A 19,150-nucleotide genomic window follows, 5' to 3' on the forward strand; every position below is an offset into this window, starting at 1 on the left:
ATATCCTCTGTAAGGGGCGCCTCGCTGGCTCAGTTGGTGGAGTGTGCAACTCTTGATCTTGGGGTTGTAAGTTTGAGCCCCACGTTGGGTGTAGAGACTACTTAACAATAAAATCTTTGGGGCATCTGGGTGACCCAATCGGTTAAGCATCTGCCTTCGGCTCGGGTCATGGTCTCAGGGTCCTGGGATTGAGCCCCACGCCGGCCTCCCTGCTCAGTGGGAAGTCTGCTTCTCCCTCTCCCTCTGCCCCTCCCTCTGATCACTCACTCCCACTCTCTTTCAAATAAATAAAATCTTAAAAAAAAAACCCAAAAGACAAAAAAACAATACAATCTTTAAAACATCCTTTGCAATAAATCAATTATAGCAAGTAAATGACTTTCTGAGGTTTGTGAGCCATTCTAGTGAATTATCAAAACTGAGAAAGGGGTTGTGGGAACCCTCTATGTATCGGTGATAGCCTGGGACTTGTGACTGGTGTGTCAAGTGGGGGCAGTCTTGTGGGACCGCGCCCTTCTCCTGTGGGGGCTGTGCAAACTCGAGGCAGGGTCAGAATTGAACGATGGGGCACCCAGTTGGTGTCCTTTGAGCTGGAGACTGATTTGATGTGGGAAAAGACTCCACACATCTGGCGCCAGAAGCAGTGTATAGATAACTGAAGTTTCCTTTTAGTACCCTTGTAGGAATTAGAAATGGGCACCCCATCCTTCAGGAGAGTGAAGCCCATTGCAGGGATGCAGGGCACGGTGAGTGAACCACAGACTGGATTTCAGCTCTCACTTGTCCCTTTGCGGTTCCCATCGTACAGAGTAAGCACTTCCGCAACCGTACATGGGAGCCCACTGGGAGCAAGCTTTGGGCCAGGCTCCTGGATGTTTACACTCACGCTGATGTCGCCTAGAGCCTGCTGGTGGAACAGTCTCGCTTCAGTCCTCCCCTCCGATCCTCTTGGAAGAAGAGAGGCATCTACAGGACCCAGCCTCCCTGGGGACTCGTGTCCTGGGAGTGTCCCGGGCAGACGGTGTACATCATAGTCTCTGCCCCTTGAAGAAAGAGCGAAACAACAGGACCAGACTGAATCGAAAACTCTGCTGGACAAGGCAGAGGAAGAGTCAGCAAACACCAAGCCGCCGTTCCCGCGGCGCTGTCGTGGGCATTTTACACACTTGGGTTAACCCTCTTTGCCTCAACACTTCCCTGAAGAAGATAGAGTAACAGGTCGAGTCTTCCCTTTGGGATTCTCTTCGGTTAAATCCTCAATTTAGGGGCGCCTGGGTGGCTCAGTGGGTTAAGGCCTCTGCCTTCGGCTCAGGTCATGATCCCAGAGTCCTGGGATCGAGCCCCGCATTGGGCTCTCTGCTCAGCAGGGAGCCTGCTTCCTCCTCTCTCTCTGCCTGCCTCTCTGCCTACCTGTGATCTCTGTCTGTCAAATAAATAAAATGAAATCTTTAAAAAAAAAATAAATCCTCAATTTAGAGCGCAGAAGAAATAGTTTGCCTCTCTGGGGTTGCGTATTTATGCCTTTGGTTGAATGACACACGATCGTCGAACCAAAGGTCTTCTATCAGAGGCTGAGCTGAAAATAAATGACCTTTAAGAAAGACTGTCTTAGGAACATGCCACTATCCATCCACTCTGTTATGCCCTTTGGAATTCTATTCCTGATCAGATCTGGCCACCAAAAGGTCACGTGCCGTGTCTGTGTGATCCCTTGTAGGATTGCTGTCACTGACTCTCTGCCTTGAGGAGAACAGACTTATGTTCTCTGGGCAAAAGGGCCCCTAAAAAACAGCCACGTGGGTTTCAGGAAAGTGGCAGCAGCAGCTACCTCCCCAAGAATCCGTCTCTTAGACAACAACAATGCGCTGGTTCTGGGCATTTTATTTTCTAGCTAAATCAGTATTATATTCACTGTGCTGTGCGAGTACAGGGCCTTACTGGAGAAAATTGAGAAATATTTGTTGAATGAGGTAAATGGAATTTCCTGTAAATATATGAGTCTTTAAATCCTTCAATGTCACTCTATAAAAACCCACAGAAGATTTATCCTTTAGAATTTAATGCTAGGAAAACATTGATTTCCCCCGAGGAACAGGTGTGCTGCAAATGAGAGCCACAAACCTGACTGTGTTGCTGCTGCTTCTTCGTCTTATCTTTCTTGTCTGTCTTTCTTTCTTTTTTCTGGTTTTTTTTTTTTTTTTTTTCTTTCACATTTAGGAATCTCTATTCAAAACTGCAAGTCTGATCTTTAGTTACAATGACTATAGTGACTTCTGTGAAGTGTTACTGGTGTTCTTTTTTTTTAATCCTCTGACTTAAAATTTTTTTTTCTTTTTTGGTCACCTCACCTTTTTCTTAGTGACGGGGTTGCTGTAAGTCATTTGAATCCATGGTGGAAAAAGCCGAGGTATAAAAGCTAAAAAATGGAATTTTCCAGGTAGCTGCCTCCACACCATAGCGTGCCTCCCTCCCTTCGTTCGTAGAGAGCATAAAGCCTTTTGGACCCGGGAGAGAATCCTTACACCACGGGGCAGGCAGGGGCAGGTTCTCAAGTCACTGACCTCATGGGAGGTCACAATAGGCTATGGTTCCAGCTGCCAATGCCAGATGCGGCTTAGGTCAAGTGATGGGGGCTACAGGCCGAGCCTTGGTCAGTGAGCTTGGAGTAAGCCCAGAGAGCGCACAGGAAGCACTTACTACATGTTAGCTACTTGTGGTAGTATTATTAAGTACTATTTGTTTTACCCAGAGCTGACTGAATGCTGAGAGGAGAAACCAAGGCTGAGATGACAGACTCCTCCTTTCTAGGCCCGTTCATAGATCTTAGCTACTAGACAAATGGAGAAAGCGGTTTCCATGCTGTTAAACTTCACTCCTCACCCACCCAGCCAAAGAATATGGTTGAAAGAGGAAGCATGTCACAGTATAATCCTCCCCAAGACTCTGTTTCTGAGACAATCATTGTAGACGTTCGAGTATGCAGCTAGCCTGAGAATCTTCACGCTTAGAAAAGACAAAAATTAAATTAATTACAAACAAAGAAAAAGGAGGGGTGCTTGGCTAGCTCAGCCAGTAGAGAATGTAATTCTTGGTCCCGGGGTCGTGAGTTCAAGCCCCGGGTTGGGTGTAGAGTAGTGACTTTAAAACAAACAAAGAAAAATGAAACAAAAATGGAGCAGTCCATGTCATTACAACTTTGAACACTTACGTCTTTCGGACAGTATCTGCCTCAGGGGTCTGGACGTGGTCAGCCAGGGAAGCTCTTAGAGGTTCAGGGATGATACTCCTCAGCTCCTGGTCTGTGAGGACAAAGAGCATCCTTAATGCAAAGGACAAGAGGTAACAGAAAACAATCCCAGACATGGGGAAACATCTGCTAGGTTCGTAGTCAACGACATGTAGATTAGCACAGCGAAGTATGTTATACCTAGAAAACTAGCAAATGCTGCACAAAGCAGTGCTGGCCCATAGCAAGTGACATTACAATTAGGAGACTCTTTGGGAAAGTGATAGGACAGTATGTACCGAGAACCAGAAAAGTGTTCCCGTCTTTGATCAGGAATCTCACTCCTGGGTATTTATCATGAAGAAATAATTCAAAAGAACAAAATTTTGGTCCAAAGTTGTTACAACTTTGTTATTAATAATGAAAAATTAAACAACTCAATAGTGGGAGATTGAGGAAATAATTCATGATGTATTAATTTGACATTTAAAATTATGGTTAAAAAGATAATAAGCAATATGGAAAATATGGTATAAAAAAGTAAAAATGTAAACTATAGAATAGTGTGTTAGAATTCTATAAAATACATATGTAAATAAATAAGGGCTATAAAAGAAAACAGAAAAAGAAAATAATGTTAGACTAGGAGGGCTCTGTGTGTTTAGATTTCTTCTTAAAACCCCAGTGTGGTTATAACATTGAAAATGAAATTGATTAGGGGAGACGGGGTGGCTCAGTCATTTTAGCATCTGCCTTCAGGCTCAGGTCATGATCCCAGAGTCCTGGGATCGAGCCCCGCATCGGACTCTCTGCTCAGCAGGGAGCCTCCTTCCCCCTCCCTCTCTGCCTGCCTCTCTTCCTGCTTGTGATCTCTCTCTCTCTATGAAATAAAAAAAAAAATCTTAAAAAAAAAACACCTAAGAAAAACTAGAAAAAGTGAAGTTGGCTGCTTTAAAATCTTTACAGGAGAAATAAATAGTATTATTTAACACTTTAAGAAACTTACCTAATTGTAAAATTTAAATAAGTATAAGTTACCATATGTCAATTATCCCTCAATAAAGAAAAAATGTTAATACAAATAAAATACCTAAAACAGGGTTGGCACTTGGTAGAAATAAACAAGAACCAAAAAAACCCTCACCATGATCACTCTACTCACATACAATTATTGCAAATATTTTGGTGTATGCACTTTCATGCATATATAAAATATACTCATTTTAATAGAATTTTTAAAAGTATATATAATTTTAATTTACTTTTGTTATTAGAATTTCCCTTATTGGAAGGGGAGGTGAACCATGAGAGACTATGGACTCTGAAAAACAATCTGAGGGTTTTGAAGGGGCGGGGGGTGGGAGGTTGGGGGAACCAGGTGGTGGGTATCAGAGAGGGCACGGATTGCATGGAGTACTGGGCGTGGTGCAAAAACAGTGAATACTGTTACACTGAAAAGAAATAAAAAATAAAAAAAAAGAATTTCCCTTATAATTAAATATTCCTAAAAGTGACTATAATAACAGCATAACATTTCACTGTACAGATGTACCATAACGGATTTAACCAAATGTAACTTAAAATTCAGATTGTTCCAAATTTTTTATAATTAGTAAGAACTTTGCATGACATATCCTTGAAAGATATGTTTTTGATTATATAAAGACCTACTCTTTGTTCACATCTATGATTATTAAAGAAAATAAGTATTTAAGGCACAGTGTTTTCTGCTAAATTATTCCCCAGAAAGTTTGTACTGATTTATCCTGAGAAAGTGGTCATTTACTTCATTTGTCACATGCTTATTAGATATCTACTACATGCCAGGAATTGTGTTAGGTACTGGGAATACATTGGGGAGTAGGATGGAAACACCTAGTCTTGGGTGCTTAAATTTTATCGGGGAAGATGTATATTAACACAAAATAGAACAAAACCAAAAAAAAAAAACTTAAAAAGGAAGACTCTAATATGCAGTCTCTATTTCTCTTTGAGCAGTAGATTCTTCTGTGAATTTATTTTTCCTCAATTTTGTTTATAGGTATTATACCTTCAAGGAAAGATTGGAAAGGAAAAAATTCACCTGTCATCCTACCAACATCACCCCTTAATACTACAGTTAATCCATTTTTTAGCATTCAAAGTTGTCTGTGACACCTTCACTCCGTCCCAGCCCAGAGCATCTTTGTCACTTGTTTTTTTTTTTTTTTCCTGTCATCCCTAAACTTGAAGGGTGGCATGTATTGTGTCCCATATCAATTTCCCAATCTAGCAGTGGGGACAAAATTGTTGATGTATGGGGTGCTTGGAGAAATTGGGAAGGTTGATTGGGGTGGTACCTTGGAATTTATTTTGTCTTGGATCATATGGAACATTAACAGAATCGTGATAAGGGGAACTCTGGAGGTGGGGGTGGCGGGGGGGGGGGCGGTTTCCCTGCCCCCAACGTGGCTGGCTCAGTAAAGCCATAGCACTGAAGACATTCACAGCTCCTCACAGCTCTTTTGAACTTTGGGACAGGGCACTATACGACCAGCAGAGGGCGCATTTGTATTGACCAAAACCCGAGGTCCTACATGGGCATAATTTCACGAAGTTGATTAGAACTGCAGCCCCGGTCAGTTCTGGGAGGGGGACCCTAGAAAAGAGCTCCTCGCCGCCCCCACCCCCACCTCTAGTATAATAACCTGATATTTGGTAAGTATTGGAATAGACTTGTGTACAACTTTTTAAACTGCTTTTCAAGAATCTGTAAAATAGGGGCGCCTGGGTGGCTCAGTGGGTTAAAGCCTCTGCCTTCGGCTCAGGTCATGATCCCAGGGTCCTGGAATCGAGCCCTGCATCGGGCTCTCTGCTCAGCGGGGAGGCTGCTTCCTCCTCTCTCTGCCTGCTTCTCTGCCTACTTGTGATCTCTGTCTGTCAAATAAATAAATAAAATCTTTAAAAAAAAAAAATCTGTAAAATATTTTGCGAATGCAGAGCATAGAAAAAAATAACCGTATACTGAACACCCATGTTCTTACCACCCAGCTCTGTGAAATGTTAACATTTTGCCATATCCCGATTCACTTTTTTTCTAAAGAAATAAAGTATTTCAGACACTGTCCAAGACTTTTTTGTATCCCATTCAATCCCATTTCTTTCATTCTTTCCTCGGTGGTAACTGTTCTCTTAAATTTGGTGTTTGTCAGTCGAACACACTACCCCAAAATATGGAACCTTTGCATATTAAATATTTCAAAATATGGAACATCTGCATATTAAATATTAAATATTTCAAGGGCGCCTGGGTGGCTCAGTGGGTTAAGCCGCTGCCTTCGGCTCGGGTCATGATCCCGGGGTCCTAGGATCGAGCCCCGCATCGGGCTGTCTGCTCAGCGGGAAGCCTGCTTCCTCCTCTCTCTCTGCCTGCCTCTCTGCCTACTTGTGATCTCTGTCAAATAAGTAAAATCTTTAAAAAAAAATAAATATTTCAAGCTGAAGGAATTTGAGAACGGCAAGGAACAGCAAAGGAAGAATTCGCGGACCACTGCCCCTTCTCCCCTGAAGCAGGTAGTAAGATCTTCAGGGTGGCTCCCATGGTTGAGCATCTGCTTTCCACTCAGGTGGTGATCTCAGAGTCCTGGGATCAGCCCAGCCATTGGCTTCCTGCTCAAGGGAGAGTCTGCTTCTTCTCCCTTTGCCTCTCCCTGCTTTGTGCTCTTTCTCTCAAATAAATAAAATCTTTTTTTTTTTTTTTTTTAGATTTTATTTATTTATTTGACAGAGAGATCACAAGCAGGCAGTAAGGCAGGCAGAGAGAGGGGAAAGCAAGTTCCCTGCTGAGCAAAGAGCCTGATGCGGGGCTTGATCCCAGGACCCTAAGACCATGACCTGAGCCGAAGGCAGAGGCTTAACCCACTGAGCCACCCAAGCACCCTTCAAATAAATAAAATCTTAACAAACAAACAAACAAACAAACCTACCCACGAAACCCTCATTTGAGAGATGCTCTGCCCACCCCAGGGGAAAGACACATCCTTTTCTCTGAAGACCAAGAAACTTCAAGAGGAATCCAAACAGACCTTTTTAAATTTCTCCCATTTTATTACCCTTAACCCCTTCCCTTTAAGTCCTGTTGTATTTTCCCACAACTTTCCACTCTTCATCAAACCTAGTATAAAAATACTCAGCTTTGGGGCACCTGAGGGGCTCAGTCAGTGGCGCGTGCAACTCTTGATCTTACCGGGGTTGTGAGTTTGAGCCCCATGTTGGGTATAGAGATTATTTAAAAAATACTTAAAACAAACACTCAGACTTAAGCATTTCTTTGGGGCCTCACTTTTTTTTTTTTTTTTAAAAGACTTTATTTATTCGAGAGACAGTGAGAGAGAGAGAGAACACAAGCAGGGGCAGAGGGAGAGGGAGAAGCAGGCTCCATTGCTTGAGCAGGGAGCCCAACACGGGGCTCGATTCCAGAACCCTGAGATCATGACCTGAGCTGAAGGCAGAGGCTTAACCCACTGAGCCACCCAGATGCCCAGGATCCTCACTTTCTTATGAAGGTTCCTGTGTCACATAAAATTTATGTTAAATACATTTGTGTGCTTTTCTCCTCTTAAATTTCTCTATGTCAGTTTAATTTTAAGGTCTAGCCAAGGACCCTAGGAAGGTCAAGGAAAAGTTTCTTCTCCTACAGTGTCCTCAGACATATGTTTCTGTCTTTGCCACATATAAATGCACTTATAAACAATGTATAATACTATTTCACACATTAAATCCTTCTATCAATAGTATCATTTATAATAGCTTTTGCAGCTTATTTATTTTGCTTAATGTTTTGTTTTTGTGATTAATTCATGAAAATACCGTAGTTTCCACTCATTTATTTTAAGCTACCGACACTATTCCATTGTACAAACATACCACAATTTATCCATTTGGGGGCTGATGGCTGTTTTATTTCCATTTTTTTTGTGATTACAAACAATGCTGCAATGAACCTTATTGAGTAAGTCACTTTTCATACATGAAAGAGTTTCTCTAAGTATAAATGGGAATAAAATTGTTGAGTTGCAAGGTACATGCATCTTTAATTTATTGGATATTTCCAAATTGCTCTGAATTTCTAAAATGCCATATCCCATATCCTCATCAATAATGGGTGTTTGTGGACTTTAAAATTTTGGCTAATCTAATATACACACACACACACACATATCAGATTATACATAATATATAATATATCTTATATATATCTATATATAGATATAGATATATAGATTATATATCAGATTATATATATCATATGTAGATTATATATATATATATCAGATTAGCCAAAACTTAAAAGTCCACAATATGCATATGTATATGTATATACATATACAGACATATATGTATATACATATATATACACATACATATATATATATCTATATATATATATATAATTTTCTTGGTTTTGTTTTTTGTTTGAATTAGAATTATCCTGATTAGCTGCAAAGTTGACTTTTTTTACACAGCCATTTCCTTAGGGTTCCTCTTCTGTTAATTGCTTGTTCATATCTTTCAGCCATTTTTTATTTGGGTTGATTGTCTTTTCCTTCTCTATTTGTAGCAGTTCTTGCTGCATTTTGGGTATTAAAGCCTTGTTGGTTTTATGCACTGTAGATATTGTCTTTTTGTCTATGATTTGTCTTCCCCCCCCAAGATTTTATTTATTTATTCATTTTGGTAACCTCTACACCCAACATGGGGCTCAAACTTACAACCCGACATTAAGAATTGCACACCCCGTGACTTGCCTTTTAACTTTGTTTTTGCTGTCTCGTCAAAAATTTTAAATTTTAATATAACCAAGGTTGTCAATAATTTTCTCTATGGTTTATGTTTCGAATCATGGGTAGGAAGTTTTTTCCTTTCCCAAATTCATAAAGATATTCTTCTATATTTTCTTCTAAAAAATTTAAATTTTGCCTTTTTCAGGGGTGCCTGTTTGGCTCAGTTGGAAGAGCATGAGAATCTTGCTTGATCTTGGGGTTGTGAGTTCTAACACCATGCTGGGTATAGAGATTACTTAAAAATAAAATCTTAAAAAACATTTATTTTACTTTTTCAAAAAATACACCTGATATTTTGTGAGGTAAAGATTTAAAAATTGGATAACCAGTTATCTCAAAATTATATACTGAAAAATAGTTATATATATGTATATGTTCATATATATATATTTCATTCTTTATACTTTGCCATATATTGTTTCCATATATGGGTGCATTTATTTCTGGATTCTCTATTTTCTTCTATCTGACCCTAAGCCAATAACATATGGCCTTAAAGTGATTTTTTTTTTAAAGATTTTATTTATTGATTTGACAGAGAGAGATCACAAGTAGACAGAGAGGCAGGCAGAGAGAGAGAGAGAGAGAGAGAGAGAGGGAAGCAGGCTCTCTGCTGAGCAGAGAGCCCGATGCGGGACTCGATCCCAGGACCCTGAGATCATGACCTGAGCCGAAGGCAGCGGCTTAACCCACTGAGCCACCCAGGCGCCCTTTAAAGTGATTTTTGATATTTAATACTTTTGATATTTTAGAATTTGGACTCTTTTGTTTTTCTTCAAAATTTTATTATTTATTTTAGATCTCTTTATGAATTTTGGGATCAACTTATCATGTTCTTCCAAAAACCCAACTTGGGATTGAGAAAAACCGTAATTGCACTGCATTTGCAGATTAATTTAGGGAGAATTGTTACCTTCCTATTTGTGAACATTCTATACAGCAGTATACATAATGTTATATCTATTTTGGGCTCTTTTAATTTAATTTAACGAAACTTTGTAATTTCTTCAAGCAAATCTCACACATCTTTTTTCATTTATTCATAGGATATATATACATTTATCTACACATATATATTTAAAAATTACATTTATCTTGCCTTCCTATATACACTGTATCAGTGGATAAGCAGTGGAGGAGGAAAAGTTGTTTTGTTTCTTTTGGGAGGAGTTTGCCAAGTAATGAAAGGAGAAGGAACAACAGAATTTCAGTCACACTGTTTCGCGTCTGTGAATGAATGTATCTGTAGCTGTTGGCTTGTGAAGAGATCGAGCAAACGCTGTTTCCTGATGGAAGAACACAATGCCTTCCAGGCAACCGTCTTGCTAAAGGGAAAAACCAAATCTGAACCTGACCAGGTCCCTAGACCTGAGTACTAACTTTTGTTACAGGGGGATAGAGAAGACAGAGAAACACATTAAACTACACCATGAGGAAGCAACAGCAAAATCGAGATTGTGGGAAACTCCATAGGACAAGTGACTCCATTTCTTAAAAAGAAACTAAAAGAGGGTAAAGGAAAAGAAATGGAGGGAACCTATAAATTAAAGGCCACGTAAAGGCCACACCAGCCAACTCCAAACAAACTCTGAAGCAATTATAATAATTATGAGACAGTTATGGCATTGAAAATACAGAATATTCAATTATATTAAAGAATAGTTCTAGTTTTTAGGTGCAATGGTGATATTAGGGTTATGTCAAAAATGTCTTTTCTTGTTATATATATATATATATATATGTATATATATATATATATATATACACATACATACAGGGGTGTATGGGTAAAATGATATAAGACTGGAAAATTTGTTTGAAAATAATACGGAAGGGAGTTATCATTTTCCATGATAACAACGATCCTAACATTGCATTATAAATTGTGCTTTATGTTTTGCCATGCTATTGTTTCTCCAAATTGAGTTTTATGTATTGTTCTATATTTAGTAATCTTGCTGAATTTTTGTCTTCTAATAACTTGTCCGTAGAGGCCCTCAGATTTTCCCTGTAAGTAATTCTATTGTCTGGGGATAATGACAGTGTCATTTCCTTCTTTCTGTCTTTTTCCTTTCTTTTGGTTTCCCTACTGTGCTACCCCAATGTTGAAATAGAAGCAATGACAGAGGGCGTCCTTACCCTACCTAGTTCTTTGTCTCGAGAGAATTCTTTTAAATTTCCACCATTAAAGTGGGATGTTTACTGCAGGGTTTTGTAGACAGTCTTTATTAAACTTGGCAAGTCTTCCTCGGTTCCCATTTTGATCATTTTAAATCATGAGTGGGTGAATATCATACATTTATTTTTCCTTTTGTAGCCAGTGAGATGACCCTAAGGTTTTTCTCCTTTAATCTCTTGATGTGAATTACATAAACAGAAGTTCCCATATTAGACCATATTTGAGTTCCTGGGAAACATACACATACACACACACACACACACATACACACACACCATATATCATAAAACATTATATATTTAAATATAAGCTTAAGGACTTGATTGGCTAATATTTTATTTAGGAGTTTTGCATCTTTGATCATAAGTGAGATTGGTCTTTAAATTCCCTTTCTTATGTTGTCCTTGTCTCTAGTTTCAACTTCCCTTTTTTTTTTTCTTTTTTTAAGAATTTATTTATTTGACAGAGAGAGAGAGACTGCAAGAGAAGGAATACAAGCAAGGGGAGTGGGAGAGGGAGAAGCAGACTTCCCGTCGATCAGGGAGCCCAATGCAGGACTCGATCCCAGCCCCCTGGGATCATGTCCTGATCTGAAGGCAGATGCTTAATGACTGAGCCACCCAGGCGCCCCTGCTTTTTGGCTTTGATGAACTTGGGTCTCAAGTTAGAAATAAGCTTTACTTCCTGGAAAGGTGAAGAGAATTTTCAGGATCAAGGGGCAACAGCTGTGTTCTGGGATTCTGGGGATTTCCCTGGGGTTTCCATTTTGAGTTAAGCGGAATGAGCCAGAAACATTCTTAAGGATGGACCACTTCCCACCATGAAGGATTCTGAAATACTTTCCAGGAGCAAAAAATAAAGACGTAACTGATTGTGTAGTTCATCCCGGCTGCTAAGAAGCAGCACATTATTCTGAACCCAATACGGGGGCTGCAGACCACAGAGCCTGGCAGGCTACAGCGACTGTGTAGGCCTCACAGGGAGCAAATCCGGAGCAAGGAGCCCCGACTGACATCAAGTCACAAGTGGATACCACTTTCCAGGCTGCAGGTTCTGGGGCCGTGGCACCATCTCAACTCCCGGGCACACACTTCTGATCTCTTTATTTTTTCCATAGCTTTAAGAGAAATTTTTGCAACACTGGCTACTCCTTACTTCTTTGCCCAGGCTGGGAAGTCATTAGATTTGCTCCTTCTGGAGCTTTTTATGCCTGGAGTCAGGAACTGCCCCTGAGGAAAGGCTTTTAAACCTCTCCTTGTAGCTAGGTGGGCCACTGGGAACTGTGCTCCTAGCCGGCAGCAGTGGGCCCAACACTGATGTCTTCTGTGTGAGGACAGAAGGACACAGAGGACACTGATGTCTTCTGTGTGAGGGTGAGGACATGCTGAGCCGGCTTTGACCATGTAGAGAAGGGTAATGGCAAACGGTATTGCAGAGAGAAGGAATGGGGGCTGAGCTGTCCTACGCCTTGCCTGCCAGGCTGGACTTTTCCACAAGGGAGAAATAAACCTTCCATCTTATTTGAAGTTATTTTATCTTGGCCTTTGTTAGAATCAATATCCTAACTATTACACATCCGTCTCTTGAATAAAGCTCTGAGCCTTTTTTTCCCGATGCAGAATAGAAATGGCTCACTGGTTTCTAAAGGTTTCTGTGAGACTTGCGTTTTGTCTTTTCTCCCCATTGTTTTAGGCTCTTCATTAGGGATCCTCTGTACCTCATGCAGGGCTCCCCAAACCTCCCACCCCTAAGAAAATATTAAGTTCTGCCACACTCGAAGGGGTTATGTCAATATTGCTTCAGAGACACTCACAAAATGCGGAGGCCGGTAAGACTGCTTCGTTCAGACTGGGTCTGCGGCCCACGCTCGGCCTTAAGTAAAAGAAGGACTTACACAGAGGACTCACTCCATCAGTCCCCCGAGATCAAGCCCTGCCCTCCACCATCACTGAGACTGATCTAGAAAGTAATCTTCACGTTATCAACTTAGCACCAGCCTCTCCTGACAAGGTGCAACTTATGGCTACTAAATTAAGGTTTTCAAGAAACAGATGAAGAATTAGCCTTTTGTGAGCACTTACTGTATGCCAGACTCTGGAATATGTTGCACGTATTAACTCCTTTATCTCTCCGTCACCTTATGGGATAGGCAGTATTAACCTCCATTTTACAGAAGAAGAAAAAGATGCCCAGAGAAGTTCAGTAGCATACTCCCGGGCCTGCAGTTAGTAAGTGGGGGAAACCAGGACCCGAACCCAGAGAATCAGACTTGCTGTCAGTGCTTTTGATCACTATGACGCAGCCTAGACAGTATCCCCTACTCCTTCCATCCTCATTATTTTTGAAAGAACAGATGAAATCAAATCGCTGCTAAATGTAGAGAAATAAATTCTAGAAACAAGGCCCAAGGCAGTGATTCTCAAAGTGTGGTCCCTGTGCCACCACCATTAGCATCACTAGCGAACTTATTCAAATTGTAAATTCCATTACCTCAACCCAGATCTAATCAGAAACTCTGGGGACAGGGCCCCCAAATCTATTTTAACCAGCCTCTCAGGGGTTCTGAAGCACCCTGAAGTTTGAGAACCTCTGGCCTAGGAAATAAACAAGAATTGAATTTTTATTCTTTCTTTGGGCCACGGGGTTGGGGAAAAGAGGTTAGAAAGGAAACTTTTGTATTTAACATGAGTAGTTTTCTGAACCCTCTTTGGTTTGTCCGGTGAAAACCTGCATGCAGTCACCTCACCAAATCTGAGATCCAAGGTATTCTCAGGGGAGATGGCACTGACTCACTGCTCATAATTTAAGCATGAAGATCACTACTTAATTTAGTGTAGAAGAAAAATCCTGGCCATTAGATGTAAGACCTAGGAGGGGAAGAGTGCTCTTTAAATAGTTAAAAAAAAGAATTCCTTGGCGCGCTGTCTTGTTTTCCTTCAAAGATTTGAAATCCTTTTTAAACATTAGCATTTATCACTCAGGACAGGCAAATGCCTTCTTTAATTTTCTACAGTGATATTTCACCGCATTAAAGACTGTCTGGATAACCCTTACGGAACTCAGCCAGAGCCCGTCCCTCTGTCATGAGCCAGGAAGCCTGTTTGGACTGACTTGTTCCGCACTGCCTAAAACCTCCACTGCACTTGGCCGAGATCTTGGAGTCTCGTCAGTGTTCACATTCTACATATGTGACTTATGATAAGAAAGGTCTGAAGACTGGAACGTTTCCTCGGCTATTGTCACTCGGCTTTGAAAATGGAGAGGGTAGGAGGCTTGTTTTAGCAAAAACTCTGTTTAAGGGGCGCCTGGGTGGCTCAGTGGGTTAAGCTGCTGCCTTCGGCTCAGGTCATGATCTCAGGGTCCTGGGATCGAGTCCCGCATCGGGCTCTCTGCTTAGCAGGGAGCCTGCTTCCCTCTCTCTCTCTGCCTGCCTCTCTGTCTACTTGTGATCTCTCTCTGTCAAATCAATAAATAAAATCTTTAAAAAAAAAAAAAACTCTGCTTAAAAGCTTGACCAAACCTAGAAATTGGGCAACCATAATATTCTATTGTCTTATATGCAGAAGCAATGAAATGAAATCTTTTTAAAATTTTTTAAATTCTTTTTTAAAGAAAGAGAGAGAGCACACAAGGAGGGATGGTGGGCAGAGGGAGAAGGAGGGAGAGAGAATTCAAGCAGGCTCCAAACCCAGCTTGGAGCCCTACGTAGGGCTCAATCCCATGACCCTGAGATCGCGACCCAACATAGCCAACCAACAGAGCCACCCGGGTGCCCTAGCAATGAAATCTTCTAAAATGAGTATAAAAATTATTTTTGTCTAGAATGTCAAATGAAAGAAATAATAAAATATGTAAACAGAAAAATATCAAGTTTAGGGTAAAATCCCAAATCCGTGACTTTGCGCATTTATCTCTGGTGAGCTTTCACAGTCTTCCTCACCTCATGGGTTCTAGAGGAGATAGGAAGAGTCGTGGTTTCATTTCACAGGTTGATAAACCGTGGCCATGAGAGGGTAGATGCTTAATCATTATGATATCCAAGTCAAGATTAATATTCGTGAAAGGGCTACTGTGTATGAATTAGTTCATTTCCTCCTCATGCAGCCTTACATAGGGAGTACTGTCTTCAGCCCCAGTTAAGGACACTGAGGCACAGAGGGTTTACGGCAGAGACCGTGTTATCCACTCAGCTGCTCAGAGCTGTTGCTAGCCTATGTAGAGCACTTGATGTGAACCAAGCAAGGCACCCCAGTAGACCGGCCAAGTAGGAAGAGGAGCCCCCAGTGCATGGAGACCCCTAGTCCTGAGCTGCTTGGCTTTGGGAGCAGAGCATATGCCCCTATTTGCTCCTTCTGCTGGATGCCTTTGTATAGCCAACAACAACCAATTCTTTCCAGCCAGCACTGTGTCTACACCGTGGGAACACAAGAGTCTCTCACATACCAGTTTCCACTCCCACAAGATGCAACGAGGATAACGAACAGTCCTGTTCCCTGGGGCTATCCAAACGTAGCATCACACAGATACACGGGTGCCCCCCACGAAGAGCTTAGAGTTGAGCTCAGGTCTAGGAACATGAACTATGCCAAAAAGCCCAGTTCTAGGCCCAATATTTCCTAGAATCATCAGTATTAAATGCACTATCATTTTTGGAGGAGCCACACTTGAACAGCTCTGGCTACCCAGGGTGGTGGGCAGCAAGGTCTGGGTCTCTAAAGATACTGGTTGCCACCTCTGCTGGAATACTAACCCTCTGGGCAGGGAACCTCAGCTCCTGCACCCGCATATCCGAGCCCGTGGGCAAGCAAGGGGATCAGAGATGGAGAGGGGCTCATACAGCCTGTTCCTGATGACGCAGAGTCTCCATTCTCTGTCATCAATCTGCTGTCCCTGGCAGGACAGAAATCTTTCAGTAAGCCCAAGGATATAAAAGCACGCAATCATCAGTAGGTCTGTGATGCACTAAGAACCGTCAGCATCTGAACTCAGCATTTTGGCATGTTTTCTGACTTCTAGCCATGAGAGGAAGTGGAGGGGTCATTCTGCATTAACATCTTTGAACCAGTGCAAACCTCATCAGACAATTATTGTGATAAGATTTAAAACCCAACCCAGCTGTCTCTACCTTGGTCATCTTGATGATTCTCTCCAGGGGGTTCTCCTGGTTCTTCATGATCGTCTAGCTCGTCTCCATTTTCCTATGAGGTTAATACATAATAAAAAATATGTAAGGCAAAATAAAGGCAAACACTCTTGTGGTCCATGCCCTTTGGTAAAAGGAAACCAAATTTTCTTAGTGTTTCTTCTTTGTCAGCCTATTTTAACTTCCAGTGTCCAAGAAGTCTAGCAGCCCCGGGAAGGAAGCTAAAGAGGCAGGTGGGCTTAGCTGCAGTGTTGAGCACCGGTGGGGTCTCAGCTATACTTCTGTTGTGGGGGGCTTGCCCATCCATGTGGACAGGGCTCCATGCCTGGCCTTAACTGGCGGCAAGGAGAAGAATGCCACACGCCAAGTCCAACTCAGGAAGGAAGCAAGGTACTTCTACGGACTTGATGGATGACTGGGGTGATGAGAGCAGACTCTGAAAGAATGGGAAGGGTGGGATGAATCAGAATCCCTGGGCCTTGATGATAGATTAAGGGCTTTGGTCTTGAGAACAAATGGAAGGTACTGAGGGTTTAAGGAGGGGAAGCAAAAGGGTCAGATTGGCCTTTTGTAGAGTTTCCAGGATTACCACGGATTGGGGGTTTCATCACATCTAATCCCTTCTTCCTTCTTTCTCCCAGTGTTTCACCATTCAAACATCAGCTTGTACGGTGTTTCACCATACAAACTGGTGCCGTCCACCATCTAGAAATCTCCGTGACAGTGGTCCTAACTGGCTGTGCAGTTAGAATTATTTGTTATCAAATGTCCAAGCTGCTTTGGGAAGAGACAATTAATTATCTGCTAATTTGTTTGACATTCTCTCCTTACTCTATAGCTTTGTACCCTGTGTGTTTCTCACTTGTTAGCTTCATGTTGGTAGCCGATGAGACAGTCTGACATAAAGGAGCTAGAGCTGGGGCACCTGGCTGACTCAGTTAGAAGAGCATGTGACTTGTGATCTCAGGGTTGTGAGTTCGAGCCACACATTGGGCATAGAGATTATATAATTAAATAAATAAATACATAAATAAATAAGGTATGTTAAAAAAATAGAGCTAGAGCAGGTAAACAATTTTCCTTTTTGGCTTTTTAAACTTTTATTGTTTTATTTTTTAAGTTTATTATTATTATTATTATTTTAGTAATCTCTATACCAACGTGGGCCTCGTACTAATCTCTGTAATCATTCCAATTTCAGTACATGTGCTTCTGAAGCAAGCACAGTTATTTTCTTTCTTTCGGATTTCTCATTTTGGAGACAAAGCAGATTTGGCCTTAGTGCAGTGAAAAACATTCATCCCTAAATAAATGAAAAGTTTTTTTTTTTTTTTTTGAAAAATTACAGCAGGAAAACCCACCTCAGTCACTGCAAACTGCTAAGTTATAAGAGTAGAAAAGAGATAAACTGAAAGACAAATTCCTCTTTATAAATCCTTTTAATCTACAGGAAATTGGATTAAAAGGGAGAAACAAGCTTGCTCCTTTGGGAGAATTTCAAAGACAAGAAAGACAAACCTTCAGTCTTAACGACCTGTAGCTATGAGCCTTCAGGGCAAGAAATATTTTCATTTTACGAATGGGGAGATGGGGGCAGAGGGAGGGACTTTTAAAGAATCTTCTGGCATGTCTCTATTAGAAAAAGAAGTAGTCTGAATTTGAAATTCTGTCTGTTGCTCAGAAAACTATAAAAAAAACCCCTATCATGTTTTAGATAAATAAACACACGTGATAAATGACTTATACCTAAGGCCATTTACTTTAGCAGTTTTGAAACAACCTACAAGTGCTACCAATTGATGACTAGTCAAATAAATTATGGTAATTCACACTATGGAATATTATACAACTACAAAAGCATCTCTTTATGAATTAACATAGGAAGAACTCTAATTAAGAAAAAAGATGTAAGACTCTGAACAATGTGTATGATATTAAAGTATGTATAAAACATGTGTCTGTGTATTCTTCTACGTGTACTGGCTTATGCATGAGTACTACAGGTCAGGAAGGACACACAGGAAGCTAGCCACAGTGGAACCCAAGGGGAAGGGAGCTGAATAGCTAAGAGACATACCCTTTCATACTCAAATTTTCAAAGACCATCTGAGTATATTTCAAATTCAAAATCCGAATTAAAAAACTAAAACTACTGGCACCTGGGTGGCTCAGTGGTTAAGCATCTGCCTTCGGCTCAAGTCGTGATCCCAGGGTCCTGGGATTGAGCCCCACATCAGGGTCCCTGCTCAGCAGAGAACCTGCTTCTCCCTCTCCCACTCCCCTTGCTTGTGTTCCCTCTCTAGCTGTCTCTGTCAAATAAATAAAATCTTAAAACAAAAACAAAAATATTACTAACATGATATTGTAGGCCAACTATATCAATTTTTAAAAACCTAAACCGTGGCGCCTGGGTGGCTCAGTGGGTTAAGCGTCTGTCTTCAGCTCAGGTCATGATCTCAGGGTCCTGGGATAGAGCCCTGCTTCCTGCTCTCTGCTCAGGTGGACTCTGTTTCTTTCTCTCACTCTCCCTTTGTGCTCTCACTCCCTCTCAAATAAATAGATAAAATCTTAAAAAAAAAAAAAAAGTCTAAAGCAAATAAAATGCAATTTGTCATTTTTAGTATGAATTACTAATGCAACGACTAAACCGAGTGATCGAAGCTCCTAACACCCTGTGAGTGAGTGAAACAAACCAAAGGACTGAAAATTCCATCATCCCACTCGGTTATTCTGGCCAAGTCGTTTGCTCTCCATCCGTTCATTCAGCCCATGAGCACTGG

The 19,150-nt window shown here is 41.2% G+C and overlaps 1 protein-coding gene across 1 annotated transcript in view; it reads right to left on the reverse strand.

The window, feature by feature from the left end:
- The window catches only part of KIAA2012 (KIAA2012 ortholog), a 103,406-nt gene that overhangs the window by 13,102 nt on the left and 71,154 nt on the right, over positions 1–19,150 (reverse strand). The window contains exons 15-17 of the mRNA XM_032860062.1: positions 16,353–16,425; positions 3,209–3,299; positions 887–1,043 (exon numbers count right to left, since the gene is read on the reverse strand). Of these exons, the coding sequence (XP_032715953.1) occupies positions 887–1,043; positions 3,209–3,299; positions 16,353–16,425 (321 nt within the window). The remainder of the gene's footprint in view (positions 1–886; positions 1,044–3,208; positions 3,300–16,352; positions 16,426–19,150) is intronic.

The sequence above is a fragment of the Lontra canadensis genome, unplaced genomic scaffold (assembly GCF_010015895.1).
Source record: "Lontra canadensis isolate GAN:19392208 unplaced genomic scaffold, GSC_riverotter_1.0 scaffold18, whole genome shotgun sequence".
NCBI classification, from domain to species: domain Eukaryota; kingdom Metazoa; phylum Chordata; class Mammalia; order Carnivora; family Mustelidae; genus Lontra; species Lontra canadensis.